The sequence below is a fragment of the Pongo pygmaeus genome, chromosome 18 (assembly GCF_028885625.2).
Source record: "Pongo pygmaeus isolate AG05252 chromosome 18, NHGRI_mPonPyg2-v2.0_pri, whole genome shotgun sequence".
In the NCBI taxonomy this organism is placed as follows: Eukaryota; Metazoa; Chordata; class Mammalia; order Primates; family Hominidae; genus Pongo; species Pongo pygmaeus.
This window is the reverse complement of record NC_072391.2, coordinates 17,877,469-17,893,889: the sequence shown is the minus strand read 5'-3', so window position 1 is coordinate 17,893,889 and position 16,421 is coordinate 17,877,469. Positions and strand designations below refer to the sequence as shown.

The window sequence follows — 16,421 nt, the reverse complement described above, 5'->3', positions numbered from 1 at the left end:
GTACTTAGAATAAAGCCTGGCACACACAACTGCAATTTGGTTGTTATCCGTGGTGGTGATGATGGTGGTGGTGGTGGTGGTGGTGATGATGGTGACAGTGGTGGTGGTGGTGGCGGCAGTGGTGATGGCAGTGATGATGGTGGTGATTGTGGTGGTGGTGATGGTGGTGGCGGAGGTGGTGATGGTGGCGGTGGTGGTGGCGGTGGTGGTGATGGTGGTGGTGGTGATGGTGGTGGAGGTGATGGTGGTGGTGGTGATGGTGGTGGAGGTGATGGTGGTGGTGGTGATGGTGGTGGAGGTGATGGTGGTGGTGGTCGTGGGGGTGGTGGTGGTGGTGGTGGTGGTGGTGATGGCGGTGGAGGTGATGGTGGTGGTGATGGTGGTGGTGGTGATGGCAGTAGTAGTGATGGTGGTGATGGTGGTGGTGGTGATGGTGGTGGAGGTGATGGTGGTGGAGGTGATGGCAGTAGTAGTGATGGTGGTGATGGTGGTGGTGGTCGTGGGGGTGGTGGTGGTGGTGGTGGTGGTGGAGGTGATGGTGGTGGTGGTGATGGCAGTAGTAGTGATGGTGGTGATGGTGGTGGTGGTTGTGGGGGTGGTGGTGGTGGTGGGGGTGGTGGTGGTGGTGATGGTGGTGGAGGTGATGGTGGTGGTGGTGATGGTGGTGGTGGTGATGGCGGTGGAGGTGATGGTGGTGGTGGTGATGGTGGTGGTGGTGATGGCAGTAGTAGTGATGGTGATGGTGGTGGTGGTCGTGGGGGTGGTGGTGGTGGTGGTGATGGTGGTGGTGGTGATGGTGGTGGTGGTGATGGTGGTGGTGGTGATGGCGGTGGAGGTGATGGTGGTGGTGGTGATGGTGGTGGTGGTGATGGCAGTAGTAGTGATGGTGGTGATGGTGGTGGTGGTGGTGGTGATGGTGGTGGAGGTGATGGTGGTGGAGGTGATGGTGGTGGTGGTGATGGCAGTAGTAGTGATGGTGGTGATGGTGGTGGTGGTCGTGGGGGTGGTGGTGGTGGTGGTGGTGGAGGTGATGGTGGTGGTGGTGATGGTGGTGGTGGTGATGGCAGTAGTAGTGATGGTGGTGATGGTGGTGGTGGTCGTGGGGGGGGGTGGGGGTGGTGGTGATGGTGGTGGAGGTGATGGTGGTGGTGGTGATGGTGGTGGTGGTGATGGTGGTGGAGGTGATGGTGGTGGTGGTCGTGGGGGTGGTGGTGGTGGTGATGGTGGTGATGGTGGTGGAGGTGATGGTGGTGGTGGTGATGGCGGTGGAGGTGATGGTGGTGGTGGTGATGGTGGTGGTGGTGATGGCAGTAGTAGTGATGGTGGTGATGGTGGTGGTGGTCGTGGGGGTGGTGGTGGTGGTGGTGATGGTGGTGGTGGTGGTGTTGATGGTGGCAGTGATATTGGTGGTGGTGGTGATGGTGGCAGTGATATTGGTGGTGGTGGTGATGGTGGTGGTGGTGATATTGGTGGTGGTGGTGATATTGGTGGTGATGGTGATGATGGCGGTGGTGGTGATGCTGGTGGTGATGGTGATGGTGGTGATGGCGGTGATGGTGTTGGCAGTGATATTGGTGGTGGTGATGGTCATAGTGGGGAAGGTGATGGTGATGAATGAAGATGATTAGAAAGTCCTCAGTTCACAAGGTCAGAGTGATCTAGATGACACGGGGTTCTTTGGTTACAAGAGAATATCCTTCAGGGTTCCTTTAAATGGCTCTCTCCATCTTTTATACTACAGTGGGACTTGCCACAGGTTCTGGGGACTGTTAATGTGAGATGAGATGCTACATACCTTTTTGTTGTTGGTGGGGTTTTTTTGTGTGTATGCACTGTTGTGTGTGTGTGTGCGTGTGCGTGTGTGTGTGTCTGTGAGATAGGGTCTTGCTCTGTTGCCCAGGGTGTAGTACAGTGGCATGATCTCAGCTGGTTGCAACTTCCGCCTTCCAGGCTCAGGCAATCCTCCCACTTCAGCCTCCTGAGTGGCTGGGAATACAGGCACGTTCCATGCTCAGCCACTTTTTGTGTTTTTCATAGAGGCAGCATCTCACTATCTTGCCTAGGCTGGTCTCGAACTCCTGGCCTAAAGTGGTCTGCCCACTTGGCCTCCCAAAGTGCTGGGATTACAGGCATGAGCCACTGCACCTGACCTGTATGCTCCTGTTAAGAGAGCTTTATTTGTATTTATTTATTTTGAGACAGGGTCTCTGTTGCTCAGGTGGGAGTGCAGAAGACACCACGTACCTTTATCCCTTGTTCCTCATTTCTTAGTCTTTCTGGCTACTGATCTTTTGAGTTTGCATGTTCATCCTGAGAGGTCCTTGGATATATAGGAGCCTTGTCTGTTTCTTCAAACCCCATGGCAGCTGGTTTCATGCTCCAGGCGAGCTCCTGTCCTCTGGGGTGTGTCCTGCTGACCCCTCGCCTGTGTTTGTGTTCGCAGGACTGGAATGTCACGTGGTATACCAGCAACCCCGACTTCACCAAGTGCTTTCAGAACACGGTCCTCATGTGGGTGCCTTGTTTTTACCTCTGGGCCTGTTTCCCCTTCTACTTCCTCTATCTCTCCCGACATGACCGGGGCTACATTCAGATGACACCTCTCAACAAAACCAAAACTGTAAGTTACCGGGGGGTTTCGTTGGGGAGGGGGGTGGGAAGGTGCACCTGGACGGGGAGTGGTGGTTGGTGACAACTGACATTTCTCTTCTACTTAGTTGGCCCTAAGTTCCTTCTTCTAGAAGGCAGAAGAATAATGTGGGAGGTGAAAACTGGAGCTCTGGAGACAAACGTGGGTACAAATCTTGGCTCTGCCACTTAGTGTTTGGCCTTGAGCAAATTTTTTAACCTCCCCAAGCCTCAGTTTCCCTGTTTATGCAACAGGAATGATAGGATTGTTCTCAAGGCGTTACTGGGAGATTATCAGCTCTTCCCCTCTTACTGAGGCGATCTCCTTTTTATTTAATTAAATATATGTATATAGATTTTTTCTGGCCAATTTTTAATTTATTTTTTGTAGAGAGGGGGGTCTTGCTGTGTTGCCCAGGCTGGTCTTGAACACCTGGCCTCAAGCAGTCCTCCTGCCTTGGTCTCCCAAAGTACTGGGATTACAGGTGTGAACCACCACGCCTGGCCCTTAATTTTTTTTTTAGGTTGGCTTTTATTTTGAAATAATTTAAAGCTATAGGAAAATTGCAATAATGGGCCAGGCGTGGTGGCTCACGCCTGTAATCCCAGCACTTTGGGAGGCCAAGGCAGGCGGAGCACAGGAGTTTGAGACCAGCCTGACCAACATGGTGAACCCTGTCTCTACTAAAAATACAAAAATGAGCTGGGTGTGGTGGCATGCGCCTGTAATCTTAGCTACTTGGGAGGCTGAGGTGGGAGGATCCCTTGAACCTAGGAGGCAGGGGTTGCAGCGAACTGAGATCGTGCCACTGCACTCTAGCCTGTGCAACAGAGCGAGACTCCTTCTCAAAAAAAAAAAAAAAGTTGAAATAATGATACCAGGAACTGCTGCCTGATTTTCTCTATCCATCACTCATAGTCACTGTTTCTTGTTTTTTTGTTTTTTTGTTTTTTTTTTGACACAGGGTCTTGCTCTTTTGCCCAGGCTGGAGTGCAATGGTATGATCACAGCATACTGCAACCTCGAACTCCTGGCTCAAGTCATCCTCCTGCCTCAGCTTTTTGAGTAGCTGGTAGCTGGGACTGCAGGCATACACCACCATGCCTGGCTAATTTAAAACAATTTTTTGTAGAGACAGGGTCTCGCCTTGTTGCCCAGGCTGTTGTCAAACTCCTGGCTTCCAGTGATCCTCCTGCCTCAGCCTCCCAAAGTGCTGGTATTACAGGCATGAATCCGGCCTGTATTCACTGATTTTTTAATCTTTTGCTACATTTGTTTTATCATGAGCTTTTGCTCTCTCTCTCTCTATACGCATGCTATAATTTATTTTTTCTGAATCATTTGAGAATGGATGCACCTTGAAACGTATCCCACCCATAGAGGGCCCTCAGTAAGTACTGGTTGAATGAATGGTTGTTGTGGAGGGCTTTCTTGTTTAGTGCGCCGGAGTTGCAGCTAGAGATGAGCTGTGAGCTGAGCTCTTGAGTGTTCAGGCACCGGGGAGCATGGTGACCAGACAAACAGTCCTGTTGGAGGTAGTGGGGCGTAGCAAGCTGGTTACAGACCATCACGTGCCGGCCTGGATGCTAGCTCACCCTACCGAGGACTTGTCCTTATTCCAGAGGATATGTGCCATGTCCTAGGACTGTGGCTGATCATTTGAAGGCTGGCTGGTTCCCCTATCCCTGGGGCTGAGCTGTTTGTGCAGGCCCTGCGGGAGGTTCCAGGGCTGTCTGTTGTAGGATATGTATGTGCTTCTCTTCCAGGCCTTGGGATTTTTGCTGTGGATCGTCTGCTGGGCAGACCTCTTCTACTCTTTCTGGGAAAGAAGTCGGGGCATATTCCTGGCCCCAGTGTTTCTGGTCAGCCCAACACTCTTGGGCGTCACCATGGTAAGTAGGAGCTGGCTGTGACCCCTGGGCCATCTGCTGGGCTCAGTGGAGACCAAAAGTAGTAACTTGTAAGACTAGAATTATAGTTTTTTAAGGCAGTGATCAGCTGGAGCTGGGATATAAATGTAGCCTTTTTTTTTTTTTTTTTTTCCTTAAGAGATGACATCTCGCTTTCATCCAGGCTGCAGTGGTACCATCATAGTTCACTGCAGCCTCAAACTTCTGTCCTCAAGCAATCCTTCTACCTCAGACTTATGAGTAGTTGGAACTACAGATGTGTGTCACCATGCCCAGCTTATTTTTGGCTAATTTTAAAATTTTCTGTAGAAATGGGATCTCACCGGTTATCTAGGCTGGTCTTAAACTCCTGGCCTCAAGTGATCCTTCCAGAGCACTGGCATTATAAGCATGAGCCACTGTTCCCAGCCCCAGCTGCAGTCTTTGGATGGGGCATGTGTTGTCCAGTTTGCCACAGTCCCCACCATGCCCTATTGTCTTCCCTGCCACTGATTGAGTGGCAGTTGCCACCTTTTGTTGCGTTTGCCATACTTTGCTCTTGTATTGGCTACTTTGGTCACTTATATACTAACTGCCTGGGGTCTAATGGCCTTGCGTTTTCACTATCTGGTGCAGGGGGTGGGTTGCTAAGCTAAATAGGAAACTGCTCTGTCCCAGGGGGATACACAACTTAGTGAGTAATAGAGACAAGGAAACAACTATTAATTACAGCTGACGTGTATTGAGCACTTACTATGTATGTACCTGGCAGTATTCTTGGTGTTTCACGTGTCTTGAAATTCATTGAATCTTCACAACAACCCTGTGAGATGGGTACTGCTTTGTTCCCATCTTACAGGTGAGGAAACAAGGCACAGAGAGGTTAAGTGTCCTGCTCAAGGTCACACCGCTAATGTGCAGCTGAGTCGGGTGGGACCCCAGACGCCATGCTTTTAGCCCCCACAACCTGCAGCTTCTGAGCCCTGATCAGACAGTTCTTGGAGAGTGTAGCCCTTGAGTATTGTAAAAAGAGGGGGGAGGCTGGGCATGGTGGCTCATGCCTGTAATCCCAGCACTTTGGGAGGCTGAGGCGGGAGAATCACTTGAGGTTGGGAGTTTGAGACCAGTGTAGCCAACATGGCAAAACCCCGTTTCTACTAAAAATAAAAAAATTAGCCAGTGTGGTGGCACACGCCTGTAGTCCTAGCTACTCAAGAGGCTGAGGCAGGAGAATTGCTTGAACCCAGGAAGTGGAGGCTGCAGTAAGCCGAGATCACGCCACTGTGCTCCAGTCTGGGGGACAGAGTGAGACCTCATCTCAAAAAAGAAAAAAAAAAGGAAAGAACAAGTTTAAGGCAGGACATTCTGAGCAGGGTGAACAGCGTGTCCAGGGAGAGGTGGAAGGTTAAGGGGACTATGCAGGCAGGGAGGACAAGGTGTTCGGTGAAGGAACACGGTGTGAGGGTTGAGGGGATAGAGTGCATATGACAGGGGTCAGGAAAGACAACGTGGAGCCAGATTGCCAAGGACCATGAATCTTTATTTTCTAAATTAATTTTTCATTTTTTTGAATTTTAGAGTCAGAGTCATATTCTGTTGCCCAGGCTGGACTTCACTGGCGTGAGATCACAGCTCACTGCAGGCTTGAACTCCTGGGCTCAAATGATCCTTCTGCCTCAGCCTCCCAAGTAGCTGGGAGTGTAGACATGCACCAACATGCCCATCTAAATTTATTTTTTATTTTTTTTATTTTTCCCCCAGAGATGGAGTGTCGCTCTTGTTGCCCAGGCTGGAATGTAATGGCGTGATCTTGAGTTGCCGCAACCTCCGCCTCCTGGATTCAAGCGATTCTTCTGCCTCAGCCTTCCGAGAAACTGGGATGCATGCGCCACCACGCCCGGCTAATTTTGTATTTTTAGTAGAGATGGGATTTCACCATTTTGGCCAGGCTGGTCTCGAACTCCTGACCTCAGGTGATCCACCCACCTAGGCCTCCCAAAGTGCTGGGATTACAGGCATGAGCCACCACCCCCGGCCAATTTGTTGTTTTTGTAGAGACAGGGTCTCCCTATGTTCCCCAGGCTGGCCTCAAACTCCTTGTCTCAAGTGATCCTCCTGCCTGGGCCCCCCAAAGTGCTAGGATTATAGGTGTGAGCCACCATGCCTGGCCCAGACCATGATTCTATATAGCACACATATGTGCTGTCCACTCTCTGCCGGAAACTGTCCTAATCCCTTTATTTATTAACCCTTTTACATTGTAAATAAGATAAGCAAACTGTGGTACAGAGAGGAGAAGGACTGGCCCAAGGTCACCTGGTCAGTAAGTGGTAGGGCCAGCTTCCAGTCTAGGCCCCAGCGTGTAGCCTGGTGCCTGTGGGGCTCTCTCTGCTTCACGCCTGGCTCTCCTGCTGGGTTTGATTCCCCTTTGTGTCCTCAGAGCCTGGCCCTGTGCCTGGCATGCAGTAAGCGTTCCATAAATGCATGGAGGGAATGAGAGAGTAAAGGGCTTTGCTTTGTACTGAATTCGGGTCTTGGGCTCCGTGTCTGACAGCAGGGTATTAGAGTGGATTTTTTTTTTTTTTTTTTTTTTTTTTCAATTTCACTATAAAAGAGACAGGGTCTTTCCATATTGCCCAGGCTAGTCTTAAACTCCCGGGCCCAAGTGATCCCCCTGCCTTGGCCTCCTAAAGTGGTGGGATTACAGGCATGAGCCACCATACGTGGTCAGCTGTTTTGACTTGAGTAGGTCGTCCTCCCTTAACTTTCCTTGTTCCTAGTCTTTTTTTTTTTCCTTTGAGGCAGAGTTTTGCTCTTTTTTCCTAGGCTGGTGCGCAATGGCGCGATCTTGGCTCACTGCAACCTCTGACTACCGGGTTCAAGTGATTCTCCTGCCTCAGCCTCCCCAATAACTGGGATTACAGGCACGTGCCACCAAACCTGGCTAATTTTTGTATTTTTAGTAGAGACGGGGTTTCACCATGTTGGCCAGGCTGGTCTCAAACTCCTGACCTCAGGTGATCCACGTGCCTCAGCCTCCCAAAGTGCTGGTATTACAGGCGTAAGCCACTGTGCCTGGCTGTTCCTGGTCTTTTGATTGTTCATTTATGCCTCTGTCACCCTGGGGGAAACGGGGGTGATAGTCTGAGGGTTGGGGCTTTTGACCCCTCAGGGGACTCTGAGCTGGGCTGGCCAAGAGGTGAACTGGCCTATGAGATCCTCAGCCTCTCTTTATCCACCTGAGATCTCTGGGATGGAATGGAGGACCAGCTCAGCTGTGAATGTGTCAGAAACATTCTGACTATATCCCAGGGAACCAGAGTATGCAGGCACTGGGAATATGGGACAGGATGCAGCCAGCACATTTTTTTTTTTTTTTTTTCCCTTTAAGATGGAGTCTCACTCTGTTGCCCAGGCTGGAATGCAGTGGCGCAATCTCAGCTCACTGTAGCCTCCGCCTTCCAGGTTCAAGTGATTCTCCTGCCTCAGCTTCCCAGCTAGCTGTGACTAAAGGCGCACACCACCATGCCTGGTTAATTTTTGTATTTTTAGTAGAGACAGGGTTTCACCATGTTGGCCAGGCTGGTCTCAAACTCCTGACCTCAAGTGATCTGCCCGCCTTGGCCTCCCAAAGTGCTGGGATTACAGGCATGAGCCACTGCACCCAGCTGATTTTTTTTTTTTTTTAATTTTTTATCCCTACTCTGTATCAAGTGTTGGAGACACAAGCATATAGTCTAGCTGTGCAAACAGACATTAAACAAATGATTCCTCAAAAAGGCAGAAAGTGTTTAAATGTCTGCAGAATGCTGTGTGAGGGTGAAGGTAGGGGAGCTTGCTTTGGTCTGGGGGATAGCCAGGCTTCTCTGAGGGAGGGATGGTGGAGCTGAAGCCTGAGAATGAGCAGGTTGTTAAAAAGCTTAAGGGGCTGAGGGCAGAGGACCAGCTGGGGAGAAAAGCACATGTAAAGTCCTGGGGGTCACAGGGAAAATTTGAGAGTTCTGTGTGGCTGGAGCAGAGATGGCCGAGGTGTGGAGAGCAGGGGGGATGGGGCAGAGGCTGACCCTGGGAACGTTGAGCATCGGGGCAAGTAGGTTTTGTTTTTCATTCCGGGTACTCTGCCTGTTCTTTTAAATAAAGTTTTATTGGCATGAAGCCATGTCCATTCATTTATATCTTGTCTATTGCCACTTTCACACTGCAGTGGCAAAGCTGAGTAGTTTTGATGTAGAGTCTATGGCCCATGAAGTCCAAAATACTTATTACGTGGTCCATTAAGAAATAATGTGGCTGGGAGCAGTGGCTCACACCTGTAATCCCAGCACCTTGGAAGGGCAAGGCAAGTGGATCACCCGAGGTCAGGAGTTTGAGACCAGCCTGGCCAACATGGTGAAACCCCGTCTCTACTAAAAATACAAAAATTAGCTAGGCGTGGTGGCGGGCACCTGTAGTCCCAGCTACTTGGGAGGCTGAGGCAGGAGAATCACTTGAACCTGGGAGGCGGAGGTTGCAGTGAGCTGAGATTGCGCCACTGCACTCTAGCCTGGGTGACAAGAATGAAACTCTGTCTCAAAAAAAAAAAAATAACCAACAACTTCTGTCATGTGCTTCTCTCCTCAGCTGCTTGCTACCTTTTTAATTCAGCTGGAGAGGAGGAAGGGAGTTCAGTCTTCAGGGATCATGCTCACTTTCTGGCTGGTAGCCCTACTGTGTGCCCTAGCCATCCTGAGATCCAAAATTATGACAGCCTTAAAAGAGGTAAGTGGCAGTCTTGTTCCTCATCTTCCTTCAGTGGCCCAGTGGGGAGAGATGCTGGGTCCCTCTGGCTTGTGTAGAAGTCATGTGTTGCCATGGGAACCAGGGGATGGGTAGCCACATGCACCTAGCTTATCCCTTGGTGACTTGCCTACCCCACCAAATCCTCACTAAGTCAGCCCCAGCCTTTTTTCTAGCACCTCCTTTCCCCAGGGCCTGAGTTGTCTGTGTTGCTCCAAGGGGCTCCCATGGGACCTGCAAGGGCCGGAGCTGTGGGCCGATGCTAGGCTGGCCCCATCAGCAGGAAACAACAAGATAGGCGGCTCCAAATTTTGCCAGGCAGGGATGGAGCTGAGCTGGGAACGGTGTTTGCAGAGTGACTGTTCCCCTGGGGGACCCTAGGCTTGTCCTCACGTTACCTTTGTCCCATCAGTTGCTGCTCTGGCTGGAGAAGTTGTTTACATTGGCTGCCGTGTGCTGCTCCTAGGAATTCTGAGGAGTGTGCACTTTTTTTTTTTTTTGCTGTTGTTGTTGAGGTGGAGTCTCGCTGTGTCGGCAGGCTGGAGTGCAGTGGCATGATCTAGGCTCACTGTAACTTCTACCTCCTGTTTCAAGCGATTCTCCTGCCTCAGCCTCCCGAATAGCTGGGACCACAGGCACGCGCCACCATGCCCAGCTAATTTTTGTATTTTTAGTAGAGACGGGGTTTCACCATGTTGGCCAGGATGGTCTCGATCACTTGACCTCGTGATCCACCCGCCTCGGCCTCCCAGAGTGTTGGGATTACAGGCGTGAGCCACCAAGCCTGACCTGGAGTGTGTGCTTTTAGAATAACCTGCTGTTCCTGCCGTCTTGGAGCTAATTAGAGACTGGTGTGAGGCAAAGGAAGGAAAAGAAGCTGAACATTTGACTATTGAGTGCCTACATATTATCTATCGTGAGTGATAGCAGCTGATGCTGATTGAGTTCATGTTTTCAAAGTGCCTCACAGGGGACTGTGTATGTGTCACGAATAATCTTCCTGACCTTTTGCAGTGACTTGGACAGAATTTCTCAGCCTCAGCACTAATCGACATTTTGGATTGGAGACTCCTTGGTTGTAGGGGCTGTCCTGTGCTTTATAGACATTTAGGGGCATCCCTGGCTTCCCCTGACTGGGTGCCGTAACACTCCCAAGTTACGACAAACAAGATTTCCCCAGACACTGCCAGATGTTTCCTGGGAGGCAGAATCACCCCTGGTTAAGAACCACCGGTGGTTTATAGGTGGGGAAACTGAGGCACAGAAAGGTTAAATAAGTTGACAAGATCCCACAGCCAGTGTGAGAGAGCCAGGCCTTGATACAGCTTTGTTTCACTCCCAACCCCTGTCTTCCTCCCGTCAGGCAGCCGTGAGCAGTGAGACTACCGGTGATGGAGCCGGCTTTCTGCCGTTACATCCCGTGGGGAGCTGGGAGCCCCTGGGGAGCCTGTGATGTCCCTGCGGCTGAGTGGGTGCACTTTCCATGGTGCCGTCTGCCCTCTGGGTTTCTGCCACCTGCTCTCAGAATATGATCTTGTTTTTTTTTTTTTCTCCGAGATGGAGTTTCTCTCTGTCACACAGGCTGGAATGCAGTGGTGCGATTTCGGCTCACTGCAGCCTCTGCCTCCTGGGTTCAAGTGATTCTCCTGTCTCAGCCTCCTGAGTAGCTGGCATTGCAGTTGCCCGCCACCACATCTGGCTAATTTTTGTATTTTCAGTAGAGATGGGGTTTCACCATGTTGACCAGGCTGGTCTCCAACTCTTGACCTCAGGTGATCCGCCTGTCTCAGCCTCCAAAAGTGCTAGGATTACAGGCATGGGCCACCACACCCAGCCACAGAATGTGATCTTTTTCCTCCTTCCTTCCCCACCACGCAGGATGCCCAGGTGGACCTGTTTCGTGACATCACTTTCTACGTCTACTTTTCCCTCTTACTCATTCAGCTCGTCTTGTCCTGTTTCTCAGATCGCTCACCCCTGTTCTCGGAAACCATCCACGACCCTGTAAGTGTGACCACAGACAAGTGTGTGTGCGTGTGTGTGTGAGTGTGAGAGAGATGCGTGACACAGTACCAGCTAACATTTCTTAGATCCATCCAGGATCTCGTTCCAGCCTCCCTCAACCCCTGATACAGGGAATATCATCCCGCCTACTTTACAGATGGAAAAACTGAGGCTTAGATGTGACTGGGGGAGCTGAAGGAGAGAATCTGCTTTGTTGTTGATGAACTGCTATCTTCCAGGCCTGTAGGTTTCTCACTTGGCATGGTGATTTTGGAAAATGTGAGCAGATAGTTACAAATCAGGTATTTTTTATGAATTCTAGCTGTCCAGATGTTCTGGAAAAGTGAAGTTCTGACAGATTAGGCCTATAATCCTACAGGGCAGAGCTGAGGAGTTGCTGGAGTCCCCACCACTCCCTATTGTATTATACTGGCATGCTTTCCTTACTTGTGGCAAGTGCCTGGCCCCTGAGGGATTTGAGTTTGAGACCCTTGGTCTGTTTTGTCAGTTTCAGAGAAATTCTGTAAATATGGAAACTTATCAGTGAGGAGTGTAGAGATGGCCACCGTTTCTGCTAGTAGAACAAAAGGGAACACTTTATTAATTTCCCTTAATTCTTTTCTTTCTTCTTTTTTTGAGACAGAGTTTTGCTCTGTTGCCTAGGCTGGAGTGCAGTGGTGTGGTCTTGGCTCACTGTAGCCTTGACCTCCTGGACTCAAGCAATCTTCCTACCTCAGCCTTCTGAGTAGCTGGAATTACAGGCACACACCACCATGCCTGGCTAATTCTTTTTCTTTCTTCAACTTTTATTTTAAGTTCCAGGGTACATGTACAGGACGTGCAAGTTTGTTACATAGGTAGATGTGTGCCATGGTGATTTGCTGCACTGATCAACCCATCATCTAAGAATCAAGCCCAGGTTCCATTAGCTATTCCTCCTGATGCTCTCCCTCCACCTGCTCCCCAACTTGGCTTACTTTTAATTAATTAATAATTAAAGATGGGGAGATGGGGTATTACTATGTTGCCCAGGCTGGTCTCAAACCCCTGGGCTCAAGCGATCCTCTTGCCTTGGCCTCTCAAAGTGCTGGGATTACAGGTGTGAGTCACCACGCCTGGCCTATTCTTTATTTTTTTTTAATAGAGATGGGATCTTGCTGTGTTGCCCAGGCTCATGTGCAGCTTTTGATAAGAGAGATCTGGGAAGGCCTGACCAGAAAACTGCATGTAAGCAGAGACCTAGAGGGGTGAGGTAGTGGGTGGAGCAAACACCTGGAGGAAGAGTGTTCCAGGCAGAGGGGAACAAGTGCAAGGGTCCTGGGGTGGGGAGGTGTGGAGAGAACAGCAAGAAAAGCCAGCACAGCCAGAGAAGGCTAAGAGACGGTGGGTGCCTGAGAGGTGGGAGAGTCTCCTTGTGAGCCAGATGAGCTGTTTGGGTTTTATTGTGAGTATGGCAGGGAGGCCTTGGAGCACCTATTTAATGCTGATTCATGGCTAGTCAGCTGGTATTGGGCAGATTGCAGTGGGAGCACTTTTCACCTCTGTGGTTCTGTTGGGTTTGGTCTAAACCTCTGTGAGGGGCAGAGGCTCGCCTTGTGGGTGACAAAAGGGCTTGGTGGGCATCAGTATGGAGGAGGAGGTTGATGATAACTAAGAGATTTTAGAAACCTATGTCCCAGGCCGGGCGTGGTGGCTCACACCTGTAGTGCCAGCACTTTGGGAAGCTGAGGCAGGCAGATCAGTTGAGTTCAGGAGTTCGAGACCAGCTTAGACAACATGGTGAAATGCCATCTCTGCTAAAAATACAAAAATTAGCCAGGCATGGTGGTGCATGCTTGTAATCCCAGCTAGTTGGGAGGCTGAGGCAGGAGAATCACTTAACCCTGGGAGGCGGAGGTTGCAGTGAGCAGAGATCACACCACTGCACTCCAACCAGGGTGACAGAGTGAGACTCTGTCTCAAAAAAAAAAGAAAAGAAAAAAGAAATGCATGTCCCAGTGTATGTTCTGAGGAGTCCCGTGTTGGTATTTCCTTGCCCAAAGAGGAGCTGGGTTGGAGAAATGAGCAAGTGCATGCGTCTGTGTATGTATTCCTGTGCATCTCTGTGCACGTGTATGTATGCATGTGCTTGCTCATGTGTCTCGGTAGTCATAGGCATGTATATGTGTGTATGTGCTTATATGTGAATGTGTGCTTGTGAGTGTGTTTATGTTCATGTATGTGTGTATGTGTCTTTGTGTTGTGTGTGCTTGCATATGTATAAAGTTCACAAAGGCAATGGTGACTCATGCCTGTAATCCCAGCACTTTGAAAGGCCAAGGCTAGAGGATCGCTTGAGCCCAGGGGTCACCCCATTTTGGATCCCTGGCTGGTGCCTGACACAGAAGAGAGGGGCTCATGAGTCAGTGGCTGTTGTATGTATTGTGTATCAGTGTGTGTAAGTGTGTGGCAGTCGAGTGTCCCTGTTTGTCAAATGTTGGGCTATTCTTTTTTGTCTTTTGTTTGTTTGTTTGTTTGTTTGTTTTAGATGGATTCTTGCTCTTGTTGCCCAGGCTGGAATGCAGTGGCACGATCTCAGCCCACTGCAACCCTGCCTCCTGGGTTCAAGCGATTCTTCTGCTTCAGCCTCCTGAGACGCCGGGATTACAGGCGCCCATCACCATGCTTGACTAATTTTTGTATTTTTAGTAGAGACGGGGCTTCACCATCTTGGCCAGGCTACTCTTGAACTCCTGACCTCAGGCGACCCACCCGCCTTGGCCTCCCAAAGTGTTGAGATTACAGGTGTTGAGCCACCGCGTCTGACCGAGCCATTCTTTAGAACTGGGATTTATACAAAACAAGTCACACCTCACCTGGGTGGCTGCAGACCTTGGATTGCTCAGGGTAAACAGAGTCTGGTTGGGGCTGCCTGGCTGGCGTGGGGATCACCTGACCCATCAAGCTTCCTCTGGGAGCCTGGGAAGAGCTCTCTTGCCATGGCTGGTTCTGGAAGCTTTTTGAAGGAGGGACTTTCTGATTTCTGATCTCCCTTGGGAATCTGGATAAATTCCCTTTCACTTCTCCCCTGGGCGTGTGTGTACCAGGGTGACTCACAGAGCTGACTTGGACCTTTTTTTGTGCTTTCTGCATTCCTGGCAACCTGGGCCTGGGATTTGCTCTGCCACCCTGGGTGACATGAAGCTCTCAGCTCTGGCGGCTAAAAGGCTGCACTGTTGTGGGGCTGGGACACCCTGACTCTTCTCCCCAGTCATTGTTTTCTGTTTCTGTCTCATCTCCCCCGGCTCCTCCTGTGTCATTGCTGGTCTTCCAAGATGGTGGAAGACACTGTGGTTTGTCTCTTTGGAGTCTTGCTCTGTCGCCAAGGCTGTAGTGCAGTGGCATGATCTTGGCTCTGCAGCCTCCGCCTCCCAGGTTCAAGCAATTCTCCTGCCTCAGCCTCGTGAGTAACTGGGACTACAGGCGCACACCACCATGCCCAGCTAGTTTTTGTATTTTTAGTAGAGATGGGGTTTCACCATGTTGGCCAGGATGGTCTGAATCTCCTGACTTCAAGCGATCCGCCCACTTTGGCCTCCCAAAGTGCTGGGATTACAGGCCTGAGCCACCGTGCCCGGCTGTGGTCTGCCTCTTGTGCAGTAAGATCCAGCAGGGTGTCAAATATGGGTGTGCAGGCTGCTGCATTTCTGACATTTGTGCACCTGTCCGGGAGAGAACACTTTGATTGGCTGACACTCTCTGTCCAGGAAGCCTGAACTTCCCTTGGGGTTCCTGTTCAGGAACCCCATGGGGTTGCCATTTACCTTTTTGCAGATTAGAGTTTAGACCAGGAGTTAGCCAGTAGCCCATGGGCTGAATCTGGCCTGCTGCCTCTTTTTGTAAATAAAGTTTTATTGGAACACAGCCACTCGCGTTCATCACATAGTGTCTACAGGTGTCTGGAGCTGCAGCAGTGGAGTTGTGTAGTTGCTACAGAGACTGTAGCACCTGCAAAGTCTAAGATACCTACCATCTGGCCCTTTACAGAAGAAGTTTGTCCACCGCTGGTCTAAGCATGTCTTTAGCTCTGATGACTTTTTAGCTTCCTTTTTTGTCCCCTTTCCATTTTCAGGCATTCTTTCTTCCTATGCGAGGCAAGGACGGGAATCAACATTTATTAGATGCTTGCTGTGTACTGACTAGCACTATGCTAAGTTCTTTATATGCATGTCTCACTTGACTCACAGCAGTCCTGGTGAACTTGGTACTATTTTTCTCATTTTACAGACAAACTGAATCGTAGACATAAGTGCCTTGCTCAGTGTGAGTAGTAGAGCAGAGATTCGAACTCACGATTGGCTGTTCTGCACAATCATGTCACTTCTGTTGGTTATAACTGCTGAACGGGAGGGTCTTGGCTAAATAATGGCTTTGTGTTAGACTAGAGGCTTCACATGGCAGTATCCACCTTGTAACCTCAGTGCCTAAGACACAGCCAGGCACACGGTGGGCCTTTAGTGGTAATTTTATTGTTGTGTTAAATGGGGAGGTGCTCAGTACATGTGGCACATATATTATGTCTTGCATAAGGGTGAAGTGTGCATGAGGCCTCACAGGACATCAGATTAAGCTGCTTCTCTGCCTTCATCCTGTTCAAGTATTACCAGCGAGAAAGAGGAAGGGGACTGATGTATGCACAGATGTTCTGAAGGCTTGGCATGGTGTCAAGAGCCTTATTTTCTTTTTTAAAATGTTGCATTTTGGGGGGTTAAATATATGTAACCTAAGATTCGCTGTTTTAACCATTTTAAGTGTGCAATTCGGTGATGCTAAGTGCTTTTAAAAATCTTGTTCAAGGCCGGGTGTGGTGGCTCACACCTATAAACCCAGCACTTTGGGAGGCCGAGACAGGTAGATCACCTGAGGTCAGGAGTTTGAGACCAGCCCGACCAACATGGTAAAATCCCATCTCTACTAAAAATACAAAAATTAGCTGTGCATGGTGTCGAGCACTTGTGATCCCCGCTATTTAGGAGGCAGAGGCAGGAGAATTGCTTGTACCCGGGAGGCAGAGGTTGCAGTGAGCCGAGATCGCTCCAGTCTGGGCAACAGACTGAGACCCTGTCTCAAACAAACAAACATAA

The 16,421-nt window shown here is 50.1% G+C and overlaps 1 protein-coding gene across 12 annotated transcripts in view; it reads left to right on the top strand.

Moving 5' to 3' along the window:
• The window catches only part of ABCC1 (ATP binding cassette subfamily C member 1 (ABCC1 blood group)), a 192,781-nt gene that overhangs the window by 55,016 nt on the left and 121,344 nt on the right, over window positions 1–16,421 (top strand). For 10 of the 12 annotated variants that reach the window (XM_063654345.1, XM_054455379.2, XM_054455381.2 and 7 more), the window contains exons 2-5: window positions 2,444–2,620; window positions 4,396–4,521; window positions 9,139–9,276; window positions 11,173–11,298. In XM_063654345.1, coding sequence (XP_063510415.1) covers window positions 2,444–2,620; window positions 4,396–4,521; window positions 9,139–9,276; window positions 11,173–11,298 — 567 coding nt within the window. Of the gene's footprint in view, window positions 1–2,443; window positions 2,621–2,717; window positions 2,792–4,395; window positions 4,522–7,150; window positions 7,443–9,138; window positions 9,277–11,172; window positions 11,299–16,421 lie in introns of those variants that run through there. The other 2 variants (XM_054455380.2, XM_063654347.1) reach the window with 2 other exon arrangements.